The 23,943-nt window shown below is 39.1% G+C and overlaps 1 protein-coding gene across 4 annotated transcripts in view; it reads right to left on the reverse strand.

Annotated features, from left to right (window-relative positions):
• The window catches only part of LOC122522498, a 261,578-nt gene that overhangs the window by 46,064 nt on the left and 191,571 nt on the right, over window positions 1–23,943 (reverse strand). For all 4 annotated transcript variants that reach the window (XM_043643703.1, XM_043643694.1, XM_043643685.1 and 1 more), the window contains exon 4: window positions 9,163–9,209. In XM_043643703.1, the coding sequence (XP_043499638.1) occupies window positions 9,163–9,209 (47 nt within the window). The remainder of the gene's footprint in view (window positions 1–9,162; window positions 9,210–23,943) is intronic.

Consider the following 23,943-nt stretch of genomic DNA (forward strand, 5'->3'; position numbering starts at 1 on the left):
AGTGATTCCAATTCTTCGAATAAAGACAATCATTCTTCACTCGATCGAAACAGAAAGAAACAGAAAGAAAATAAGTTACAAAGAAGATAAGCGTTAGAGATTGAAAACATTTTAAGACGCGAAGACGTCGAACCTTCTTCGTTCTTACCGACTTTCGACTCTTACCCCTGTTCTCATCTACATATGTTTTCGTCAGCTGTGCTTTGTTTCTAGAATAAGAGCTCATTACGAATGCAAAACCGTCCATTCATATTCAAAATTTTATATCACGAGCGCGTAGAACCCTGATCCGGCTAATTTATTCGTCTTCGATCCGCAGAACAACACCGACGAATTTCTATGACTTTCTTGCTTTTCCGAGCTTTACGACGTTACGACTTTTTATCTTTCTTGAATCTTGCGTCATCGATAATACGTATAATACGAAGTAGCTTCCACACCGACGATCAATTCATTTCTATTTTTTTTCTTTTTTTTTTTATATCTTTTTAAAACGAACAAACAAAATCCAATTAAATGTCGACATACCTGTGAAAGTTGAACATCGATCGAAAGATAGTTACACGAACGAGATAGAACTTTTCGGTTAATGAATATTTTCGTTATTGCATTCCACCTGTATTAGAGACGATTAAAGGACTTACAACTTTTCGAGATAGATACAGACATCGAAGCTTACATCCGGTTGAAACTCATCCTCCTCCTCCTCCCGGTTCACCACTTTCTCACAACGTTTCTCTTTAACTACTCGTCGTCGTCGTCGTCGTCGTCGTACCGCCTCTCGTCGAAGAGATAATCATATTAGCCTCGCTATAACTTGTCTATGCATAAGCATAATACCATGGCGCTGTGGTCCTGGGATCCTGGCCAGGATACGACGTATATTTTACGCGCTCTGCTCGAGCGTACGCGCACCCTCAGAAACACCGGCAGCCAGCCAGCCAACCAACCAACCAACCAACCAGCCAGTCAGCCAGCCATCCAGAACCCGGATGTTGGCTGTTGCTCTCGTTGCTCGGAGAAACAAGGAGACCAAACTGAGTGAAAGAGAGAACGCGTAAGGAGTAGAGGTGCAACATACAACGTTAATCAGCCTAATTGAATTAAGCACGCGCGACTGTTGTAATTATGACTATTTATAATGATTTCACCGCTGTATCTACCTTACCCTCGCTCAGACCCCCCCTCCCCATTAACGCTAGGCTGCGGGATGAATATTAGTTTACACGCACGTACACCGACTACATCACGGTTTCACTCCCTCTCTGCCATTAAACGTTTGACGCGGTCGAGCACTTCGCGTTTCCCGTATTGCACACACATCGACGATATTTTAAACAAACGAATCGTCCGAAATGTACAAAATACGATCTCGTATATTGTACTTGACGTATTTAATTATCGTAGTTTAATAAATAAAAATCAACTATACGGTTGACTATTGTTTTCGGTATATTCGTTCGTTCAAAATTAGTTCCCGTGGAATAAGCTGAAACATTTTTCGAATAAATCTTATTAAAAAATGATCATTAAGAAATTGTTTTATCCAGTTGCGTTTATTCCTATTTCATTCTTTCAACGATCAATTCTCGCATCGTATGAAAAGCGTGTAACCTATTTAACCAGTTAGTTTTCCCTTTTTTTCTTCTTTTTTTTTTTTTTTCCCCCATAAAGAACGTGACGAAGAAACGTAGAGAGATATAATGAAAGCGAGTGTTTAGTCGGGATTTCCGGACGAGTCGGTCTCTTTGTTCATCTCACACTCAGATTCCTTTCTCTCTTAATGTCTCTCTCTCTCTCTTTCCTTCCTTTCTCTCACCATTTTGTTCGTTCTCTCGTGCGAACGCTTCGGCACGCATCAGAAGTCGTACTTCATTAAGTCAGTAACACTTCTTCCAGCCGCGTTACTCATCCCTTTCAAGGATGGACTATATAGGAGAGGGAGGGGAAGATTGAGAGGGAGTAAGATTAATTGCATTCCGCTAAGAAGAGGCGTATTTTAAACCAAACCGCCGTGCCCGCGTAGAAGCGTTGAAGAGGTGGAGGAGGAGACTTCAAGGGACGGTGGGAGGTAGGGAGGGAGGGAGGGAGGGATAAGCAGAGAATAAGAGGAGAAAGACAAGACAAGAAGAGGAAAGACGACGAGGTGGAGTCGAATTCCTGCCACTGATGGAAGAGCGATTCTCTCTTTGCCTGAGGCTGCTTGCTGCTAGAAGGACAGAGAACTCTTGCTGAGAGGCTCCTCTTGGTTTAAAGGAGAGCGAATGAGAAAGAGAGAGAAAGACAGAACGCCTTAGGCCTTGTTGTATTTATCATATAATTACCATAATAGAGCCCTGGAATCAGCCGCCACCGCCACTAACTCTACTACCCCTACCATCAAGGTGCCGACCATCTCCCTCTTTTCAGCTTTACCATCAGCCTCTTCCCAGTTGGCAGCCGCCACTACCGCAAATTGGAAACTCTCGAATACATTTTCCCTTGGTCGTCCCGACTACTCGTTGCGTTTGAAATTGTTCCTCGTGAGATGTCCACCGTCAACTGCTACGTATGTATGTATGTATGTATGTACGTATTCCGGACGCAAGAATGTTAACGACAGAGAATGGAATAGCATAAGAGGGTAAGAGAGTGAGAGAGAAGGACGAGCGGTTAACAGTGAAATTCTACGAATGGGTGACGTCAAGCGAGTCGAGAATCGGACGAGTATTGTTGTGTCCTAGACTCGCGTTTCCTCAAAGTAAAGACCGAATAATCGGTGATAACAAACTCTAGGTCCAGTGTGTGTCGACGTTCAGATTTGAAATTCGAAGTGATACAAATTACGTACCCACTGTACGTGTTACTCTCTCTCTCTCTTTTTGACTGAGATATTTTTCAGTTGACGTTTAAATATATATACATACATATATACATACACGAAGGAAAAGTTTAGAGTAGGACTTTATGAATTTCATGTTAGAAGCAAAATAATAACGATAACGACGGCGACGTAGGCAGCACAACTTTCGTCTGGCAAATGAAGAAATTCATATCATTTCCCATGGTCGTTTTAGAAACTATTTTTAAGGTCTATCTCGAGAGCTTGTTTGTATTATCTCATTGAGATATCGACTGTGACGGTTATGCTTCGCATGGAAGACGAGTCGTCAGCTTATGGTCTTCCTATTTTTCATATTCTTTCAAATTTCAGAGCCCCCCTTTCAGTTCTAGTCGAATGGTAATATAGAATAATGTCTTAGCAATTCTTCGTGATAATTCCATTGACGATAGTCTTTCACGATAAAACCGTATCTCTATTCAACTTTTATTACTTACTTTACGAGGCACGATCGATCCTCATCTAGAATTGAATAGATTCCATTAGGAAATAAGGCACCTAGAGCACACGCAAAAAAAAAAATAATTGAAAAATAATAATAAATATAATATAAAAACGTAGAGACACGCACAGACACGCACACACACACACACACAGTTGTGTAAATGGATATTATTCTAAGATACGAATTTTTGACGAATTATTCTTCATTTAATTTGATCATCATTAAATACTGATAAAAGCAAACACCTTTCTTTTCTTGGAGTATTCTCTGCCACCTATCTACCTACCACCATCATCGTCGTCAACAACGATCAACTCCCTTTTTGGTCTCGCCGACCCGCTTTTCTGGTCACCGATGTGCAACTCGGTGGAAAGATATTGCAGCTAAACACTGAGTTCTTTGATGCCGCCACGACTACTACTACCCTTCCGGGCTTTTGCCCTACCAGCAGATAATTAACGTTAAAGGTTAATTTCGTAAAGGGTGGTGGTGGTGGTGGTGGTAGATAAGTATGAAACGGTGCTGTGCACGATAGACAGAATTTACACGAATATTATTACACTTTACTTCGAGTATCTCGAAATGATATGATGTATTTTATTCAACAAATAGAGCACCAAGTATTGACGTTAACTTTACACCGAATGTAACTAACGATTTAAAGTGCGTTTAAAAAGTTAACACATATAAAATAGAGTTATAATAACCTCTATGTGTTATAACAAGGATATAATGGATTTTCATTTTGGCAAACGGGAAAGAAACGAGCTCCGGTTAACGGTAAAAATGAAAGTCCGAATATGATATTTTCACACGACCCCTTTCGCACTTGAGATTCTTCATACTTCAAAGCTCGCGTTAAGGGTGAAAATGAGAGAAAGAGAGACAAGTGGAGGAAAAGAGAGAGAGAGAGAGAGAGAGAACCACGCGGGACGCGTAAAAACGTCTAAATTGCGCGTAAATAATTATATTTGCATATTCATTGAAAGGTAAATATTTAATGCCGACGAGGCAGAAAGGGGCAGCGTGAAGTGTAACGTATATGTGTAGAAAGAGAGGAGAGGTCCAGGAGTTCGGGGGAGGAAAAAGGAGGAGGAGGAGGAGGAGGAGGAGGAGGAGGAGGAGGAAGGTTTCTCGTTGGTGCCGTTGGCCGGCCACCGCGCACACGAGTCAGCCGGAGGAAAAGGGGTTGAATATACATCGCGGATCGTTGGAAATTTTAGCTTAATTTTACTTAACTACACCGGCTCCGTTTCTCCCCCCCGACATTGTGCGGGGTGGTTGCTACAGGGACAAGTGTTATTTTTGTAATTCCGAGCGGCGCTAATGGGAGGGAGACCTTGGCTTAACTCCCGACGGCCAACAAAAGAGAGTGTTTACCGCAAACGATGGTTACACGAATCCATAAGAGAAAGTAACGTTCTATCGAGTCACGTGGCTCCCATAAAAGTGGAAACCAACAGACCGAGATTACACCGAGAAAGCAATCCTACATCGTGTGTTATGACAATTTACGATCAAAATTGTCATCGGTTTTATCAATTTGTGTTAAATTATCGATAGAGAAATATTTCTTAAACGTTCCTAGAAATATGAATAATAAATTAAAGGAAGTTCATAAGTTTGAACTCGCGTGTATCGCTACACGAGCTTTTGGTTAGACATCAGGTAGAGGATGCGAAAAGGGATGCTTGATGAAATTCCAACGGAAAGTAAAGCGAATATCGAGCCTCGCAAGTTACATCGAAGAAGGAGGAAACGGAAGGAGAGGGAAAGAGGAGAAAGAGAGAGAGAGAGGCGCGTATCGAGCGTGAATATTACATCGATCAGAGTTTGATGAGGGGTAAAACCAGAGGGTGGGTGGGGGTCAGATATCAATGGGAGGGATGATGTCGCCTATTATCGAACGAAACACCTGAGCTCTGCTCAAGGATCCTCCTCTCTCTCTCTTTCTCTCTCTCTCTCTCTCTCTCTTCTCTGCCTTCATGTACCCAACACTCATTGACTATATGAAAACGAACACGCACTCCGGCTGTTGACTGCGGCCCGGGGCTTTGCGGTGAAATTACACGGGTTCTCGTATTATCTGCTCCTAAATTATTCTCCGCTAACCACAAAAATACCTTTCCGCAATGGTTTCCCCTCTTCGTCGAGGCTCACTTTCTCCTACCGAGCTTTTCTTTCCTCTATTTTAGACCCATTTATCAGCGATCCGAGGTTATAACCACATTGCTCGTGCATTTGAGTCGATACGCTGTCGTACGCAAAAAGTTAACAAGATTTTTAAGAATGCAAGAACAAAAAATGTGTATTAAAAAAGAAAAATTAGAATTTTTGATTGGACATACCGCGTTTTATCGGGATTGAATAAATGGATAACGAACGCATCGAAATAATTAAAATTATCAATGATCTATTCGATATACTTAAATATATGCGTATATTTATATTTATATAGGTAATAAATCTTAAGGATATTATAAACCTATCCAGGATAGGTCGGACGGGCATTAGTTACGCATAAGTGAATATTGACGAATGTTTGGTTAGGAAAACGTGTTCTGTCCGAGCATGATGGACGTTTTCGGAGGCAAAAGTTGAGCCTGGAGAAACAACTACTACTCCTGGTATCGGCTACCGAGTTTCCATTTGACAAGAGATGGATGATCCTATTCCCAGTATAGCTATCTGCTTTAAGCTATGAATATCCAGGGAATAGTTCATTATCGTTTTAACTAGTTTGAGTTATAATAATAGCTACGTGATGCACGGTAGATGAATCCTTTAATGCGCTTTCACGAAAATATTTAACTTTCCCTTTAAAATCGTATCGTCGTCCAGAGTAATAAATATTTTCATGGGGGGAAAATAAATTTAACAACAAGGCAACAATTATTTCACGCGTTCAAATATATTAATAGTTTTCTAGCCAATCGTTGGATTTTTAAGCTTTGACGTGGTATCCTAATAATAATAATAATAATCATCACACGAACACACCATTATCAACGAAGACGAGTTTGAGTCTAAGTAAAAGTTGCGAAAAGAAATAGCCGAGTGGCCATCACACGTACGATTCGATAAAAGATGGATGATCATACGTCGTAGCGTATAGTCGATCGGTCTCCGAGCTGACGCCCTCGAAGATGAAATGCACCCCAGGCGACCTCGGGATCGACCCTAACACCCAACCTTCTACTCTCTCTCTCTCTCTCTCTCTCTCCCTCTCTATCTTTAGCTTTCTTTTCTTTGCATTTCGAGAACACTCCGATAGGCAAAAGCATATTTACGAGAAAGACGCGTGCCTGACTCCCGTTGGATGCCCCTCGTCCACCCCCATGGATATGCGCAATTTCGAATATAAATTTGGCCATATGTAACGCCAAGAAATGTTTATTGATTCAACTAAGGGTTATTAGGTACGCGCCTAACACGATCTTTCCAACATAACCAGTCGTATCACGTACTAGAACCTATAAGATCTATCGAAATCGTTTAGAAGGATACGAACCTTAAGTACAATACATTTTCAAACCTCGTGGATTATACTTTCTTTCTTTCTTTGTTTGTTTTGATATCATATTTATCAACCCGAATAAACTCTACGACTATCCTATAAAGAATAAAAAGAAGAAAAATCTCAAATAGGATTTATATTCGTATTCTCCGATTGAAATCTGAATATTTTGTTATATTACGTTTTATATTTTGACGAGATAAACCAACATAGAGCTGGATCCCGAGTTAACGAGAATATACGAACGCGAACCAAGATGACCAACAAAAACATCCTCCTCTTTTTCTCGTGAGATTTCTCCACGACGATAGAGCAGTACATTATTTCTCGATGTCAAATAAAGCAATTAGCATGTACCCTGACCAGTGTCCATGGGTTCTAACCCGAGTAATCTCGCCTAGGTCCCTGGCGTGCGCGACATCTTCATCAGAAGCAGACCCTTTCCCTTTCTCCCGGTTTCTCTCCCTTCTCAAACAGTCTTTACACCATTACCCCTTAGTGGACGATAGCTTTGGTCATGTGACCTCTTACAGAACCCCCCCTCAGTAACGTAAGATTGGATGGATGTTCCTGAAGTAGGGAAAGAAGAGACGAGGAAATGCACAGAAGACAAAGAACGTGAGACAGGAGGAACTCGAGAAAGTAGAAACCTTTTGCCGGAGTGGAGGAGTGGGGAGAATGGCAAGAAGATGGTGTCCACCGAGAGGTGCTGCTTTCAAGGGAAATTTCACAAAGGCTGACCCGTTGGTAATGAATGTTATATAACCCTTTTAATGCTTTAAGCCTCTTAGATTTTTCAGAGGGCTCTCCACGCACTTCCTTCGTTCTCCACCTCTGCTACTACTACTACTACTACTACCACAATACTACTACTACTACTTTAATACTACCCATTTACCGAGTACTCTTTGCTGTTACCGCGTGGCAGAAGTGGCTTGCCAACGCCGAAATGAGAAAAGAGTAAGGTAAAAAAAAAAAGAACGGAAGGAGTATGAAAAGGGAAAGAGCTCGAGTGAAAGCTGCGGAGGTCGTGCCTCCGGGGTAGATAATTATGTGACGGACGTAAATTAAGCTTGTTTAGATTGGGATTTTTATTAAGGTTTTTTATGAAAGAGTACCGTTGGTAAACGGCACCTGGAACACTTTAACAACGTTGGAACACTTTTAAACGGCGACTAAAGGGTAAACCTGTACAACGCTTGTTTCTATCTTGATATCTTTTTATTTTATCACGTATCGTAGGATATATATTATTTTTCTTTTATTTCATCTTTCGTTCTAGATAAAGTCCTCGAAATTTGGATTTTTATTCGTTCGTAATAAATATGAACGCGTTAGATGAAAATTTAATTAATCCAACTACCAAGTATAAAACTTTAAATGATTTGTATAAATAATATAAGAATAATAATTAAAGAAAAGAAAATTAATTAAGATGAAATGAAATAAAAGTCAATACGAAAAATAATTTCCGTTATACTGAAAAATCGTTATATAAAATCTATAAATAGATATATGTATGTATGTATATATAGTATATAAAAGTTCCATCGTTGTAAAAGTTTATAACGAAATGAACGAAAGAAGATGTCGAAAGAGCAACGTTTTGATTACCAGGAAACATCTCCGGACGTCTTGTCGAAGCGACGACGCTTGACTGCTCGAGTATTAAAAATCGAGATATAACGTAGATTTTGTAAGGTAGTTTTGCGAAGCCAAGCATGCTCGTTCGTTCCGTCGATTAGGCTTTGCAGTCATTAAAAGTTTATAAAGAAGTCAAGGTACGAGGCGCGGGAACGACGTGCGGAGAGGTATGAGGTGGCAGGTAGTAGGGAAAACGGGGTTGCTACCCCCTCGAATGAGAGCAACGAAGGTAGTCCAGCGGTGAGAGAAGCGGAGAATAAAGAAAGGAGAAGGAGGAAAGGAGAGAGGGGGTGGAGAAAGAGAGAGATGAGAGACTCCAAGCAAGTTTTCTCATGTGCAATGCATAATGAGAAAAGGCAGACGGCGCATAAAGGGCTTACAAATGAGGTTCGAGCTATATGTATATACACTTTGCACGTATATACATATATATATATATGTATATGTATACACGTACGAATAAACAACACATTCGCAAGAACGACGTTACGTAATCTCGGTGTTGTTGCACCGTTGTTGCAACATTACTGGAACACTAGTAACAACGAAAATAATTTTTCTTCTAGACTCGGGGATAGCGTTGAATAGAAAATGTTCTATGCAAAACAAAAGATATATACGAGGAAGATAAAATAAGACAAATTTGATAAAACTTATTATCGTAGAGGTACGTACCTTGTTCATGATTTGGCGGGGATAGTCCCGCCTTGCAAGGGACGACTCTGTAACAAAAAGAAAAAGACAAAAATAACATTAAATAGTTGAATCAATGGTACGATTACCTTAACGAAGGATTGCTAATGTAAGGCACGTTTCTATCACGAACGTGGTAGGTCTGTAAAAAGGGATAATCTTCCCATCTCTACTATAGAGTGACCTTTAACCCTTTTCTCTCTCTTAGGTGCTTTCTGACGAAGGCTAATGCACGTTGGGTGGTGCTTGATCGTGCACCCAAGCCAACAGCATCACCACCCAACCTCTTCCCCTTCCGTCTCCGTCCTCATAGGGTACCACCAAATTCTCCTAATCTAATGAATGGCCTAACCCCAATATCCTTTTGGTTCAGCCTCACCGCCGGCTACCCCTATCTACTCCTTACTGTATGTATCCTGTATGTAAATATGCTCACGAGTTCAGTGTTCATCTATGTATGCGCTTATGTATGCGTTTATGTGCGTCAATGTATTGGCCAATAAATAATACTGTTTTTTGAAGCACGAAACTTGTTTTTACGATAATTAATTATTCGAACATTATCGCAATTAGGGCACTCCTGCTAGGGCACCCCCTTTTTCGTTTCCGTTAAAACGAACATTTTTCCTAATTTCTATTTACGTTTCTTCAATTTCCTTTTCTCAAAGATGCGACGATCGTCGTCGTCGTTGCCTAGGTTGTCTACGTCTTTGGTACTTCTGCAAAAGGAAGAAAACTACGCTAAAAGAGTATTGATCGTGGAAAGATTCGTAAAGATCGATCGTTACTAACCCTGGCGAACTTAAATCGTGAAAGGTTAACACTGCAACGAAAACGAGAAACTCGAAATGGCGGGGGGAAAGGAGACTTTTGCACAGAGCAAGGAAGAAATTAGCGGAAGTAAATTGGCGTGAAGTTGAAGTTTTCAATGTAGTTCGTTAAGGTATAGTGGACCGAGTTCGATAGGGTGCCCGCCGGGTACGCGCCTTTATGTAACTGTCTGTGCACGTATGCGTCCGTCCGTCCGCTCGCGCGCGTGTATATGTGTGTGTGTGTGTGGAATGAAAGAAGAAGCTATAGCGAGATAAGGAAATGGACGATTTAAAAACTTGGAGATCGGATCCATTTTCTCTCACCACGATAGCTAATTAACGTAGAATCTCGATCTACCAAAAGGTATATACATTGAACGAAAAACTAATCTCGCGAACGCGTACAGAACAAACTACGAGTATTGTCCTTTAACTATAAAATGGACTTCTTCTTCTTCTTATTCTTCTTCTTTTCAGTCTCGAAGAATTACTTTTTAAAGGATGGAGGGGAGGTGGCTGTATTCTTCTTGTCAGATGAGAACGAGTAAGGTAAAGCAGCAGCAGCAGCAAATGTGTTTATTTTGGAGGAATAATAAAAAGGGTCGTCGGATGAGCATGACGTCGTGGTGATCGTAGGAAAGTTGGAAATAATGTTTCGGACACGAGGCTCGTCTGGGTTCAGGCTGGCCTTATACCCTTAGCCAGTGCTACCGAGGCGAATGCCGTGGCCTCCTGCTCCCTACCCTTATACGCGTGTCCGCCGCAGATTCAGACTCCTAATTAAGACAAGGGTGCGAGAGGGGTTTTAGGGGTTTCTGCCGAGTTCTCATCGACGGGGGACGGAGCGGGAGCGATGGCCTGGCCTGGGGAAGGAAGGTTTTCACGAGGTAAGGGTACCCGTACCAAACTGGAGGAGGGCTAAACCAAGGCAAAGGGGGTAAGGAATATTGATCACGGAATACCACACCACGTCGAAGCAGGGACTGTCCACACTCACACCCCTCTTGCTACTACTCTTCCTTCCTACCTCTTGCCTTGCCCCCTCCGAACTCCTCTCTATCAGTGGCCTTTCCTCGCTTGCTTTTTACTATCCTTCTCCCTCTATCGCGAGAAGGCACGGACTAAGCCAAACTAACCACCAAACGCCAGATGCGTGAAATCAGTCGGTTAGAACCTGCCTCCGCAGACTTTGCGAATTATTGACGCTAAAACCGCGACTAAGGTTGCAGATGCTGCTGCTACTGCTGCTGCCGCTGCTTCGAGCTATTTCGATTCCATCCTGTTTCAAAGCGAAACTTGATAAACACGGGATCAACGATCAAAACTTTCCCAACGTATGGATCTCTTTTGATTAGAAACTAAATGTTTTATAAATTATTCGAAAGTTCAACAAAATATTGAAAGAACCGAGTACACATATAAAATTTGTTAAATGATTTTTTTTCTTTTTTCGAAGCAAAAATATATCTTAAATTTAAACTAGCAACGCGCATAGACTGCGATTTCGTGAGTTTTGCGATAGGAGAACTCCTCGAATGGCAAAGATGAAGAAGAAGAAGAAGAAGAGGTGGAAGATCTTTGAGCTACTACTCGTGTCTCTACGACGAAGAAAGAGAAGAAGAGATGGTTCGAGTTTACATGACATAGCGACTCGTCTTTCTACCCGTCGCCTCGCCTTAATTAAATCTCGACCCTTCTAGAAGAAGGCACACGGGTCTTGTGGAAAGTAGGAAAATGTTCTCTTCTCTTTGGCCTGCTACTCACTGTCACAAGAGATTACTCTTCGTTAAAGTAACTTTTACAAATTTCTAATGTTACATTGCATATACATATACATATACATATAAAACAAAAAAAAAGAAAAAAATAAGAAACGCATACAAAATACCGAGGAATTATAATCAATAAAACATAGCCGTTTGAATCTGAATGTAATATTGCAGTGCACTTTGAGGGCCAAATGTAACCCTTTACTTCGACTACTTCAAAGAACAATTCACCATTTCGTGGGGGTTGGCTGCCGTTATTTGGTCCGATAACGAATGTCAAGGGCGACCTCAAGGAGACCGGAAGAGAGACCTCATTGTCCAAGAGCAAGGGAGGATAGGAAGGTACCTACGTAGCAGCACCGGTAGGCAGCCAACTCAAACTTTGATATGGTTTCCTAAATAACCAAGGCGACCGATACCGCAACACGATGGTTCGTCTCTCTCTCTTTCTCTCTCTCTCTCTCTCGCTCTCATCTTTACTCCTTACTGAACTGATCTGTAGCAGTGGTCCAGAGGGTACTGTAACTACCATCGAAGCATATTGAAAGCCTCACACCAACGGTGATTTAACTCGATGCCCCGCGCCCCTCCCCCCTCCCCGAGCCTCTACCTTTCGCACCTCACCTTCGAAGCCGATCTATGTCGTTCTCTTTCTCTCCCTCCCTCTCTCTCTCTCTTTCTATGGAAAACCTCCAACGTGAGTGCGTTTGTCATTTCGTGAGTAAAGGCTGTCCGCATGGAATATAGTCCATAGACCACCAACGTTTTCCACAATATCGACCAAGTATGGCCAATATGACGACGGAACGACAGGTAATCTAGAAAGCAATGAGAGAGAGAGAGAGAGAAGGGGAATAGCGAAACACTAAATAAATTACCCGCAAACTACTATATTATCCTGAAAATGGAAACTTTGGTAAGCTGTATTTTACGGATTAATTCATTCGAAAATTTTACCCGTGGAAAAAGTTACAGCCAATAGATTACGCGTCGACCGATTTTAATTCATAGAAAATGCCGGGTTACGGTCATACTAATGAAACGGAAATAAGTTAAGTCTCATTTCTGTTGCAAACGCACCACCGATGCACCGCTAATGCACCACCGATGCAGAAGTGGAGAAACGAAAGATGATGAACTATCTCGGACAAACCTAGACTTCAGTTTCTTCTTCTTCTTCTTCTTCTTCTTCTTCTTCTTCGGCAGGCCAGGCCACCACAGACCAATGGCATGTCTGTATCTCAGGACTAGCTATTTGTCCACTAATTAGAAGCTAACAGCGGAACTAAAGTACGAACTTTAAACTTTCTTGTTCTTGTACAATCCGCCTACTACCAAAGCTTTTCGAAGGAGTCCTCCCCTCCTCTCTTTTTGAGAGGGTGAAACCACTACTTGAACACGATCACCATTCCTCTCTCTCTCTCTCTCTCTCTTATTCGCTCTATTTCTTTTTCATTTTCCTCTCTTCATCTCTTTTTTCACCCTTTCTCTCTCACTCTCTCACTCTCTCTTTTTTTCCCTTTCTTCTTCTTCTTCTTCCTCTTCTTCATCCTTCAACTACAAGCGGCTAGCGTTAATTACTAATTAATCGTTTCACGTGTTTGATTTTCAAATGGATAAGTTAAATAGCGCGTAAGAGTTTCGAAAGTCCACCCTAGCAATCCCCATTTCTTTCGGTTATATTCTCCTCTACATGCAAACGATATACCAACGAGGTTAACGAGGTTGGAATGACTGCGTGAACGAGAAAATGGGGGTAAAACATTGCTTCATTTTTCTCACATGATCGTTCGATATCGGTCTCAAAAAAAGCAATACTCTGTCTCTTTCTCTACGATAGAATTTTATGATCTTTTTGTTTAATCTTTTTTTATTTTCTTTCTTGCGATAATCGAGAAAAAAAGAAGAAAAAGAAAAACAAAAAAGACACGTTCGAGTTTAAAGTGGTAATTGTCGAAAGTAAATTTACGAACACTAGGACGATGCTAGCTCGATAAACGAGGGAGGAAATAAATCTCAAATAATCGGAACACAGTCAGACCAAAAGGAAGACTGTTATTGACTACCGTGCGAGACCTTTGCAGGGGGTGAGAAACGAAAAGAGAGAAAGAGAGAGAAGGAAAGGGGGGGGGCGGGGTGTCGTTGAACGAAAGCTCTGGGCAAATCGTTGTCTTAACCAACGCATTGGGGGAACAATTATTTAACAGGGTGCCTAGCCTGGCACTCTATTCTCGCACTCTACTATAGTTACGTTGCCGTATCAGAGAGGCGAAAGTCCGGGACTGTTAATTGCTGGCTGTCAGGGGCACGCAAGTGACATGGACCTACCAGTCGTCGAGGGTTTTCCTTGTCGAAGTCCGCACACGCGTCTATCGAATCTGTTCGCTTCTTTGAAGAATAAGAATTACTGATAGGAAATAACCCTTAAAAAGTTAACCCGATAAAAAACCGGGAAAAGTAACTTAACCGATTGGAATGATTTTCAAAATGAAATTTTACCTTTGAGAACTTTGTTCGTTCGTTTGTTGAACTTAGAAAAAATCACATGAAGGAAAGACAGTTAAAAGTGGAAGTAAGAGGAGTGGAGAGGAGAGGGGAAGAGAACGTAATTTCAATGCTGGCACGTATTTATCCTGCAGCGCGAGAAGCGACTACTCGTTCTGTGAGTAAAAGAGAGACGGTAAAGGGAAGTGTCGGGAAAACAGCGTGACGACGCTAAGAGCATTAAAGAGACGTTTTCCAGCGACACTTAGGTTTTCGTTCTCACACTCACCCCCCCATAGATTCACGGCCTATCGGCTTAGCACTTGGCGGGTGGTCCCAAGCCACCCCTGTCTTCCTTCCTCGCTGTCTTTTCGAAGCACGAGGCAAGCCAGAGATGGTTTGTACTAGTTACACCACTACCACTACCACCACCACCACCACTACCATCATCGTTTTCGTCCTTGCTTCTTCTACTCTTTCTCTCTTTCTCTTATTAGGAAATATTTTCTTAAGTGTAAGAACTTAAGTACTTAGGCGCATACGGGTGATGAGGCTTCTTATTAAAAGGTACTTCGAGTTTAACGAAAGGAAATATCTAAAAATAAAGTAGAAAAGTTCTTACCCTGAAATAAAATCATACTCTCTCGATGACAATAAGAACAATTTCTCCTAACTATTATGCTCGTTCCTTTTTTCCCGATAAGATCGATAACAACTAGAATGCAACGTCATCCGTAAGACCTTCGACGATTTATACCCAGTATTTCTTTGAAAAGATCTCTTAGGGTGGGGGATGGGAGAGAGGGGGGAAAGAAAAGACGATCTTTTCGTAAATTGGAAACTGATTTCAATGTATAATAAATAGGTCGAAATGAGTAGGATTTTTTTTTGTCGATAAAAAAGAAAAAAGAAAAATAAGATAACGGAAAGAAAATAAGAATTTAGGTACTTCGAAATATTACCAATTAAATTAATTTTCGTGAAACTTCCTTTGAATATCAAGTACCTACCTCTATGTGAAGTTTCTAAATAATGATTTATCTCATTCTCTGAATAACGAGATACAACCTTGTTCATACACGCGGAAAACTTCACTACCTGCGCTAGCAACCACTTCGTGTAATTGTTCATATTTCGGTTCGGTCTACGCAATATAACGCCTCAGACTGAAAACAGGGTGAAAACGATAAGGGCGAAGGTACGCGGCGGGTACGGTGCGTCGACGTCGGCGAATTATCAGTTAAGAGGAAATTATGGAAATAGATATAAATCGAGAAGAAGATGAAGAAGAAAACGAAGAAGAAGAAGAAGAAGAAGAAGAAGTACGCAAGCGTAGTTCACGCAGGTAGGAAAGGTACGACCGATAATCAAGCGGGGAACCTAAGCGACCGTTGCCTTTAAATAAACGTAGTCGAAGTAGCCAATTTGTAATGTAAAGGTTCATCAGCATAAATTACGCGTAGTACGTATTCAACAAAAAGGGATAGATCTAATCTTATTCTAATCTAATTCCTCTCGAACGAACGAACGAACGAACGAACGAACGGGTATGAACGTTACGAAAATTATTCAAAACTTCTAAACCGACTTCCGATTGTCGTCGAAATTTCTCGATAAAAAAGATAAAAAAAAGAAAAAAAACTAAAACAAAACAAAACTATTTCTTTTACTGCACGTCGTAGCCAAAGTTCTGGATTTAATCGTCGCGTGGAAACAAATAGCGGGGTCTAATGATAATGGTTTAGGGTCAAATGCGTGGGCGGTGCAACTGATTTTGCTGAGAAATTCTTCTTATACTATCGTGTAGAATTTCATGGAAGGGTCTCTCTCTCTCTCTCTCACGCTATTTCTTTCTCTCTCTTTTGGTATTGACGTTAACTCACGTGGAAATATCGAAAGACGAAGAATACGTGCAACTCGCTAAAAGGGAAATATCACGCATACTACAGCGAGAATTCGGTTCGTGTGCATTGGACGCGACGTGCGAATTAACAACTCACGCATCATATCGCGCATTATTATCCGATCTATCGAGTTATATATATACATATATACATATATACATATATATATACCTATATATATATATATAACATTTTCGAGCTACCCTTCGTTCGAAACATCGACAAACCCGCCGTCTTCGCGTACATGTTCGCTTATGTGTTACTACTTCCTAGCTGTATATCGAGGTAGAAAGCGTTTCTCGTTGCTAACGAGACTAAAGGGGCGGACGGTAAGATTATCGTATCCAGACGAAAACTTAAGACAGTGATTTCGACGTGCTCGACGTGTTTCGTGTATCGTGCTAGTCGTTAATACGCGTTGATGTTGTTCGCGAAATGCTTGTTGCCTTACACATCCCCCCATTTATGAGAATCCGATACTTTTAGAGAAAGCTTCATTAATTTATTAATTAATATTCAAGCAAAATAAAATCATTGATTTTTCAAATATATTAAATATCGTTATTACGTTATTTCAAAAATTCACTCGTCGTCGTTGTCTTGGATAATTCTTCTGTTATTGACGTCTTCGACCCTAACCTCAAAGAAGAAGATGAAGAAGAAGAAGAAGAAGTACTAAGAGACTATATTTCAAGGCGTAACGATAGGAAAAAGCTGACTTGCGGCAAGAGACGGTTAACGCGATGGTGTGAGGCATAACGTTACACCCGCAACTGCACACGTTGAAAAGGGTTGATTAGGGATTCGCCGTGGTAGGGTCGAACACGTCGACTCCGTTAGAAGGATACTGGACCTTGTAAGCATCCAACGCTTCGAGGGCCTTCTGCAGGTTCGGGGCAGATGGCAGCAGGATGATTGATCGCTCGGCTAATTGGATGATCGATGACTCAAGTTCATCAGTGGCTGTTCAGCTTCTAGCAAAGGATGCTTGTTCGCACGTGAACTTATACGTGTGTACGTCTTTGTGTCCGTGCGCGCGTTAGATGCGTGTGTATTCGTTGCTAGACTTCGTAGACGACGATGTATGTACGCGTTATGCGAGAAGAACAAGGTTGGTATGGTGTCTCTGTCGAGTCTGAAACAAGCCCACGCTAATATTCTTCGAGCGTTCTCTGTTTCTCTCTCTCTTTCTCTCTCTTTCTGTCTCCCTCGTAACCCTTGTTAAAGCCCGCTGCTCCGAAACTTTTGGGATCCGCTTGTTCTCAGTGTGAGAGCGTTTCGAACGAATATATATTTGCTTATACGTATATCTATACATATGTATGATGTCCTTGGTGTTTGAAATGCACTCCTACTGTTTTAAATATCATTTTTTTTACTTCCTTTCAAAAATTTGTCTCAGCACGTTGCTACACTCTTGAAATTATATTCTCTCGAAGATTCGAGATTCGTTAGATTACTTTCGTAGAAAACAATGTTACGAGAATAGTTTTTCTTTCTTTCTTTTTTACAGTTATACATTTGAATTGATTCGATTAAAGTCAATGAAAGTGTTATCCAAAGAAAGTTTCGACAAAAATGAAATAGATGAAAGAAAGAAAGAAATGATTGTTCTGATTCTTCCGCGAAGTTCCTGCTGTAAACAATGAAATTTTTAAAGGCTATTCATAAAAGCAATGAATCGGAAAGACATTGGTGTAAGGTTTAACTCGTAGTGTACATTTGATATACGAGGTCTGGGCCTGAATGCAAATCGTCTTATAAATCATCGCGAACAATGTCTTAATGTTCCGGTCATGTGACGCCTACTCGCACTAAAAGACAACGGCTTCGTCTTCAAGGAGGAAACTCAGGGCGCCTTTTCGGATATTCATGGGTGAAATAAATTATAGCTAGCACATGAGGTATGAAAGGAAATTTTCTCGCTCGATATAATTATTGTCTTTATTTTTATTAGGATTAATAATCGATAATATATATAGATTCAAAGTTCGACGATAATAAAGTTGTTTACGTTTGTGAATGAAAAAAGAAAGAATAAGGTTTAAGAAATGAAAAAGGGTTTGTGTGAAAAGTTTCATTTGTTGGATAGTTAATAACAATGTGATTAAAGAATTCTATCTCTTTCTCTCTCCCTCTCATTCCTCTTTTTGTTATTGTAAGAGCAAGAAAATAGAATAAAGAGGAAAAGAAAAGGAAAGAAAACGAGACGATTTAGTCGGTTTACGACGGTGTCACGATTCCTTTTTAAATTCCAGTCGAACTTTCCAACCACCAAATCTTAGCTTCTTTAGGGATATATATATATACATTGTTCTAGAAAAAGATTTCAAGATGATAATCGCTCGTAAACCGCGATGGCATTTTATGTCATTATCACGACCAAAAATTACACAAAGTGTTACTCGTAAAACCGAGAACTCGCAATTTTTCGCATCATTGTACGTTTTATAGGCGTCGTTGAATCACGATAGAAAAGTTTATCTATCCTAGAAATCGTTATTCTGACATCGTTATGTATAAGTAATGTATGCTAAATATTTGTTCTTTTACATTATTATACTTTTTGTTTTTCCTATAATTTAATAACAGAGTAATTAAATGATTAAAATTAAAGATAAGGAGAGAGAGATATATTTAAATAAAATTCACAGTCGATCAACAGTTGAATAAAACTATGAAAAGATCTAGTATTAATGTGTATGTGTGTGTGTGTGTATGCATGACATATATACATCGATAATTATTGCAAGATACTTTTGTTAATGAAAGAAAAAAGAGTGGGGATGTGACGTACCTTAAATAATTGTTAATTAATCGAAAACAATGTGTAATATTGTTTAAAAGCACGGAGAACAAGCTCGACGCACCATCCTCTTCGAAATCAAACAATAAACTGACTCGTTTGTGTGTGTGTGTATGCATGACATATATACATCGATAATTATTGCAAGATACTTTTGTTAACGAAAGAAAAAAGAGTGGGGATGTGACGTACCTTAAATAATTATTAATTAATCGAAAACAATGTGTAATATTGTTTAAAAGCACGGAGTACAAGCTCGACGCACCATCCTCTTCGAAATCAAACAATAAACTGACTCGTTTGTGTGTGTGTGTGTATGCATGACATATATACATCGATAATTATTGCAAGATACGTTTGTTAATGAAAGAAAAAAGAGTGGGGATGTGACGTACCTTAAATAATTATTAATTAATCGAAAACAATGTGTAATATTGTTTAAAAGCACGGAGTACAAGCTCGAAGCACCATCCTCTTCGAAATCAAACAATAAACTGACTCGTTTGTGTGTGTGTGTGTATGCATGACATATATACATCGATAATTATTGCAAGATACGTTTGTTAACGAAAGAAAAAAGAGTGGGGATGTGACGTACCTTAAATAATTATTAATTAATCGAAAACAATGTGTAATGTTGTTTAAAAGCACGGAGTACGAGTTCAACGCACCATCCTCTTCGAAATCAAACAATAAACTGACTCGTTTATCCTCTACGAAAGTACGTTTATTCAATGTTGTTTATATGACTTCCAAATAAGGAAATCGTATTTATTGCGAGTGTTATTCTCTTTCTACACATGCGTAACGTTCGGAAAGTCATATAAACAACATTTAACAAAAGTATTTTCACAGAGGGCAATGATTCATTTCAACGGTGGATTTCGAAGAGGAAGGTACTCCGAACGTATACTCAGTGCTTCTAAATTACAATACATATTTTTTTTCGATTAATTAACAATTATTTTAATATTCTAATACACTCTAATTATATTTCAGATTATTTCAACGCGTATACATTTTTTTCGATTAATTAACAATTATTTTAATATTCTAATACACTCTAATTATATTTCAGATTGTTTTAACGCGTATACATTTTTTTCGATTAATTAACAATCAATTAAAGTATATCGAATATTTTTAATATATTATACTAATATTTAAGATTATTTAAATTAATGTATATTTTTAATTAACGTTCCTGCGCAGTGACGACTTCGAGGATAAAATTTTCGTCTGACAGAATATCAACGTATATTAATAGGTATGTATTGTTTAATCTAATATATATGTGTCTAATCAATTCTAAATATAAGTATAGTGCATTAGAGTAGTGGATATATCTTAAATAATTATTAATTAATCGAAGGAAATTTATATTGTTATCTAAAAGCACCGTCTCCTTCGAAATCCACTGTTAGACTGGCACGTTGTCTTCTGTGAAAGTTTTTTAATTAAATGTTGTTTATTTAATTTTTAAACGGTTACATATCTATAACGTAAATAATATTCGTAACGAATAGAATTTATTTAATTTATTTAATCGCGTATGAATGCTACGCGCGGGGGAGATATTCTTTTTTTGTTATTTTTTAATAAATCTATAATTTATTTATACGTTTATATTTTAATTAACAACTTTCACATAATTTTGAAGCAACCTTGCAGAATTTGCATCTAAGATTTCCTATCATCTAAGAAAACCCTGTCGTTTGCACATTCATACTCCCCTAATTTTTTTCACAGATTTTATACAAAAACAAATTACTTTAACGTTATTCATCGTTTATGCTTTGATATTATATATATACGTAACATTATTTTTTATATCATAGATTAATATAGTAACTAGATAACCTTTTTATCAATGTTTTATTGCAAGTTAAATATATGTGCATTACTATCTATTCACTTTAACAAACTATTTGCTCGAGCACCCTTCATCGGTGTAGTAGCAGAGCATAGTTTGCAGATATTGTTACAGAGGTAGATAATAATAGGAAAACAGATTAAAATAGATACGCGTGTAATAGATGCTAGGGAGAGCACGTGCTAGAAATAGGATAGAAGAAGCTTAGAAGAAAAGATGTTGCTGGAAAAATGTACCTACAAGGCGAAAAGAACGACAATAATTTATGTATAAACCATTTAAATAATATAACTATTACGTATAATATATTCTTCAAAATTAAATCTGTATTTAAGATCAAAAAAACCGTATACAAAAGTTACCATGGATCTCGAATAATAAATATGAATTATAATTCGATAATTATTTTATCGAATATATAATTTATATAAATATATTTTTTTTATTTATTTTTATTATAACTCGATAATTAAATATGAAATATATAATCGATAGAATTAGAAAAATCTCGATAACACAAAACACGGTACATAGAAAAAGAAATAAAAAAAATGATATACACATATATGTATAATCTACGTATGTATGTATATACTTATTTATATAGTTTTGAGACGAAGAGTTTTTATACGTCGTCTCGTCTTTTCCGTTTCTTTTAAGTCTTCTAAGATTTCGCAGTAATGGTAGACATTTCCGTCGATAAATCCAGAAGCAAAAGAAAAATTTCTTTCCCCTCGATTTGATGGTAGGAGGTATGTAATCGTATTCCCGTTTTAAATGTATACGACGAGTTTCACCCTACCGCGTATAAAAGATACGAGCTGGTCTTAGTTTACTGATGCTTATATGACGATGTTTTGCCGTGAGTTGAAAACGTGGAAACGAAGAGAACAACGATAGATAGGAAGGGAAAAGGGAAAGGGAGTCAAGGAAAAGGGTATAAGAAAGTAACGGGTCTCTCGAATACTGGCATACCGTCTAGAAGAACACGTGTCTTAAAAGGGTGGTGGTGCACGATACGTGAAGAGGTCTGCTAAGGTGGAGAAAAAAAAGGTGGAACTGAAGGGCAAGGAAAAGAGGATTCAAGCGGCTTGTAATCTCAGCTCAAAGTGTCCTCTTCTCTGTTTACCGGCCCTTTGGACATTGAGATGTCTTCGAGTAGGGTAACGTCTTAACACAAAGACGTTCGTGTGAAATCTAACACGAGCTTCGAGTAACCGAAAAGAATTGGTGTTTCGTCGATGTGGAACACGATTATTTCATTTTATTAATAAATATGATTCAAATGATTAAAATATCTTGCTACGATTATTTTCAAATTTTTAACACATTTGTGTTTATTTATTTCTTTTTTATTTAAATTTAATAATATAACACACAGACGTTTCAAATAATTGTGTTAATTCTAATGATACATATAAATGTTGCTTTTTAATTGAGATTAAAATATATATTCGATAAGAATGAATAAGCAAGGAGAAAGTTGGTTTAGTCAATGTTGCACTCGTAAATAAGCTCCATCCTAAAGGGATGGATGTAACTGAATTAGGATGACCGAGACGAAAGGATCTCCGATAAGGATCTTTTCCCTCGGCTTTTTTAAATCGTCGACTAGGAGGGAATTGAGACGTCATCAGGATGCTCTTCCTCATCTCGTGTTTTTTTTTCTTCTCCTTCTTCTTCTTCTTCTTCCTCTTTCGACCCTCTACTATTTTTTTCTTCTTTCTTTTTTTTTCTTTACGGCACTCCCATCCTCCTCTTGGAGAGCAGTTTAATGCCAAAGCGACGTGCACTCGGGGGTGCCCTCGCGCCTCATCCTTTGTTTCGGCTTCATGAGTTTTTTAAACGGCACGAAATGAGCTTCCTCGCAAGTCGCCGAGAACGAACCCCGGAACGATTATCGTTTCAGCCGGCATTCTTAATTTCTTCACCCTTCTCTCGCTTCGTTCCCAAAAGATAGATAGAAAGAAAGAGAGAGAGAGAAAATTTGAAAAGAACGTTCTCGTGCTATTTTCCACTCTCAGATATTGCCAGTTAACGTACGGCGACAAACGACGTTGGTAAGGGTCAATAAAGAATATAACCAAGATAGCTGAATTCTAGTACTACTCGAAGTTAATTTAGTAGGACGAAAAGTTGACTTTTTCGATATATTTCTGGTTAAATTAGAATCGTTCTAGAAGCGACAAGGTAATAAAAATCTGTGGTATATTGTGAAATCAAGTTAGATCTTTATTGTATAATGGAAAAAGATAAAAAAAGATATATATACTTGCCGCGAAGAGGGACACTGGTGAAGTGGACGGAGAGAGGAAAGATGAAAGAAGAGTAGGAGGACAGGAAGGAAGGAAGGAAGGAAGGAAGGAAGGAAGGAAAGGACCAGGATCCACGCATTTGTATCGTTTTGTCGTACTTCAGCGTCGGCACGCGTATCGTATGGCATCGCATTATTGCTTTTATGGCCAATAAAAGGAAGGATGTCCCGGTGAGGCCAGAACGATGTTCGTCCTTCTTCCTTCAACGACTATCCTAGTCTATACCTCTAACCTCCCACCCACCCTCTCACTCCTCCTACGTCGATTCTTGGACCGTACCGACTATCATCCGTTTCCCATTCCACTTCTTTACCCTGCCATCCGACCGAACTCTCCTCTCCAACTCCTATTATTGCCACTGAATCGTTCCTTTCGGCCATCCTAGGTGTTGCGATTGGTTTCGTATTTGAGGGGAAGAATATAGTCCGGGGAGTCCCTGGCTCTGTTAACCGATCTTGCCCACCCTTTGGGACAACAAAACAAACGAATTCGAGTCGTTCTTTGTCCGAGACCTGCATCAGGATTTTCCTTTTCTCAAATAAGAAAATCTTATAATAATGATGAACTTTTTCACATTGTTTTATTCACGTTTAATATCCCAAACGTTATTTTAGATTCTGATTATAATCGTATAAAAAAAGATGTTTGCGATAATTTACAATATTGTATTGAGGTGAGTTAACTTGTTCATAAAATTGAAGCTGAGTTTTTCTTTTTCTTTCCCCACTCTTATTCTAAGTAAGGATTACGCAAAGTTCTTATCGGGCGAGCGTTTGTGTCTCGAAAGGAAAGACGAGATT

This window comes from Polistes fuscatus, unplaced genomic scaffold (genome assembly GCF_010416935.1).
Source record: "Polistes fuscatus isolate 324 unplaced genomic scaffold, CU_Pfus_HIC Scaffold1, whole genome shotgun sequence".
NCBI lineage: Eukaryota > Metazoa > Arthropoda > Insecta > Hymenoptera > Vespidae > Polistes > Polistes fuscatus.